Here is a 3368-nt window from a genome sequence, read left to right on the forward strand (position 1 = left end):
CGACCCGCATGATCTTGACCGGTCTAATCTGACTAAAATCACAACAGAGTAACCATCCTCAAACTGAACAGTCGTCTGCCCCGGTGCCGGGCACAACCGGGTGTCTCGGCGTCCGCGCTGCGTCATCCGGCGCGCCACCCGCTAGTGCGCGCGGCCGAGGGGCGACACCTCCCCACTACCGGCCGCCCTCCTCCGACGAGCCCTCCGACTCTTTCCTGGCGCGGGACTCGGAGCCCTCCGACGACAGGAAGTCGGTGGAGGCGGCGCCCAGCACCGCCGAGTCCTCGCCCAGCAGGTTACACAGCTCCTGCGGCGCGCACGGACTGTCAGCTCCGCGGTGCTGGACGGCGACCGGCAGGCATCGCCAGTGGGCCCGCTGGCGGCCGCCACGGCAAAACTTCACCATGAGGCGCTTTGTGTACACTTCAGATGCTCAGTGCGATGCTCAGATTTGTACACGCACTGAATGCTGGACACTGCTATATGATACAAGGCCCGAACCAGAGACTCAAGAGCAAAAACATCACACCATAACAGTGTTCCGCCGTTCAGCCCGCTGGCGAGACGCTCCCGTCTCGCCTCAAACCTCGCCCATTGGTTTCCGTCGGGGCCCGACTGGTGCAGGGCGGCCTAGCGCAGCCGCCGCCGCCGCCGCTGTCTCGCCTCAAACCTCGCCCACTTGGTTTCCGCCGGAGCCCGACTGGTGCAGGGCGGCCTGGCGCAGCCGCCGCCGCCGCCGCCGGTATCTCGCCTCACCTGCAGCCGCTCCTGCATCTTGGGCACGCCGCTGAGCTGCTGCTCCAGCGACTGTTTCTCGTCCTTAAGCGAGAGCCGCGTCTCGGTGTTGAGCTCCTCGAACCGCCAGCCGCCCTCGCCGTCGAACTGCAGCAGGTGCGAGTGGTACGGCCTGCGGGCGAGGGGCGGCGCGCGTCACCGGGGGAACAGCGGCGTCTCTCGCTGAGACGAGGCACCACCTCAGCCAGAAACAGCCTGCGGTGGTGCACATCTCGATAGGGAGGGAGGCGTTGGCCGGCGTGTGGCTGTGGTGGTTCATGAGGTAAAGTTCAGCAGGATTTGGTATTCGCATCACGTGTTCCGCATGATTTGTGATCCCTTTCCCAAACACTGATCAGCTTAATGAGCAATAACGAACTAGCTAGCCTACAAATTCGTCATCCGAAAAGCTGCCAGTTGTAACTGTAGCTTGGTTGTACATTGGATCATGTACCTTAGTTGGTTATCTGATTACATGGATTCCAGCCTTCCGACCAACCACAATCATTTCGAGGCTACGGGATGAGGGAGACTGGATAATGGTGGGGAAGAATTAAACGGGCCTGGGGGGGGGGGGGGGGCAACCGACGAACCCTAGCCCGCGCATGGGCCCCTCTACGGGCCACGCGCTGGGCGTCTGGTCGGGGCCCCCCTCCAGGGGCCTCTCAACCCATTTGTGGCCGCACATGCAGCCTATTTCGAACAAGCGGAGCGTCACGAGGATGCAGGACGAAGCAAGGAAGAGGATAAGAGGGTCGGATCAAGCATATACCTTGATAAAAACTGCAAACACACATGTACATAGAACATGCACACAGGTACATCTCTGAGGCACAAATGGTAAAAACTGTACGCCGCGCTTTTCTGAAGCCTAAAAATGTTCAGGAGAGCCGGTTTTTCTGCTCAGTACAACAACTTGTGTCGCAGGTGTAGCACCAAAAATTATGCCACTGGAATCCCCAGAGTGCAGAGTATTTGATGGAAATAATATGTTCTAGTAAAGATGACACATTTTCTGCAGCTAACGTTTCTTATGTCAAAAGTTTATCCCACCAAATTTGAGTATGCAACGGTAAAAATCATAGTCATTTTTGGCATGGCAAAACAGATATGTCGCGGACGGATGACATCGTGTTTCAGCCGCAGATAGATGCAAAACCGTTAAATGCACTAGCACTTTTAAATGCATTGACAAAAACACGCAAGTGCGTTACAAGCATATTTCAATGGGAGCGGCCTACTCAGATTTTCAGACCCCGCTGCGCGTTTCGAACCAATTTTGCATCACTCGCCATCATTTATTCATTTCATCATTTGCCGAGTTCAGAGGCCTTATGCTGACAATTACCAAACTTCGAAAACCAAGTAGCACTGGTTACACGACTTTAACAAGCTGTCTGGACCACCGAGAGCGCGGCTATCTGGACCGCCGTGAGCGCGGCTATCTGAACCATCGTGAGCGGGGCTATCTGAACCACCGTGAGCGCGGCTATCTGGACCGCCGTGAGCGCGGCATCATTACCGAGTGAGCACAGCACGGTGTGGCGTACGTGGCGCCTGCTAAACATACAAGCGCTCTGTGGTGCATCACGACCGCGACACGTAGCATTTGCCATGCCCGTACAGGTGGGTACATCTATCTAATATTCTGCCGCAGATCTATGCTCATCTGAAGTGCGCGTGAATTCCCCAGCTCCTGACAACCCGTGAATAGACTTTCTTCCGCATTACATTTTACTGGATCGTCTTTTTAGAAGGAATGCATTCACACGTACCGTTAAACATACCTTGAGTTACATTTTAACAACCTGCGCCGACATCATTGGTTGGCCTGTGGGCCATCATTGGCCCGTTGATTCGTGAAATAAAAACCTTGTGATCGCATCAATAGGCATGTGGTTTCGCACGTCATTTGGACCTCCATGATCACGTTTTCCTTTGAGCTGAAACACAACCATTTGTATTTATTTATAACAACTGCATGATCAACCCGATTTCGCCTTTTCACGCCAGCTGCAGCTTTTGTGAAATTGGCCTCAGCTCATTAAAAGGGGAAGATCGGTGACAGGAAATAGTGGCGACATCACAACTGGCTAAACGGGAAAAGGATCGGTTACCCATGGCTGTAATTCACCAAGGGGGAGCCCAATGGATACTGGTGATGATGTAACTCACCAGAGGAGCTAATGGGCATCACTGGGGCTGAACCTCGCCACAGGGAGGGCCGACGAGTGGCGGCGAGGTCGCAGCTCACCAGAGGGGAAGGACGGCTGACCGGTGAGTGATGGTGCGGATGCAGCTCATCAGAGTCGGCGGGTGATGTTGACCATTGACTCACCAGAGGGAGGGCCGGTGGGTGATGGTCAGCAGGGTGATGTTGACCATTGACTCACCAGAGGGAGGGCCGGTGGGTGATGGTCAGCAGGGTGATGTTGACCATTGACTCACCAGAGGAGGGCCGGTGGGTGACGGTCAGCAGGGTGATGTTGACCATTGACTCACCAGAGGAAGGGCCGGTGGGTGACTGGTCAGCAGGGTGATGTTGACCATTGACTCACCAGAGGGAGGGCCGGTGGGTGACGGTCAGCAGGGTG

At 55.7% G+C, this 3368-nt stretch overlaps 1 protein-coding gene across 1 annotated transcript in view; it reads right to left on the reverse strand.

Moving 5' to 3' along the window:
* Nucleotides 1-215: 215 nt before the first annotated feature.
* Nucleotides 216-3368, reverse strand: part of LOC119112071 (ATP-binding cassette sub-family D member 1) — a 30824-nt gene continuing 27671 nt past the window's right edge. Inside the window, exon 12 of the mRNA XM_037236055.1 lies at nt 216-307. Within this exon, the coding sequence (XP_037091950.1) occupies nt 297-307 (11 nt within the window). The 3' untranslated portion in view covers nt 216-296. The remainder of the gene's footprint in view (nt 308-3368) is intronic.

The sequence above is a fragment of the Pollicipes pollicipes genome, unplaced genomic scaffold, assembly GCF_011947565.3.
Source record: "Pollicipes pollicipes isolate AB1234 unplaced genomic scaffold, Ppol_2.1 Scaffold_7261;HRSCAF=8764_pilon_pilon_pilon, whole genome shotgun sequence".
NCBI classification, from domain to species: Eukaryota; Metazoa; Arthropoda; class Thecostraca; order Pollicipedomorpha; family Pollicipedidae; genus Pollicipes; species Pollicipes pollicipes.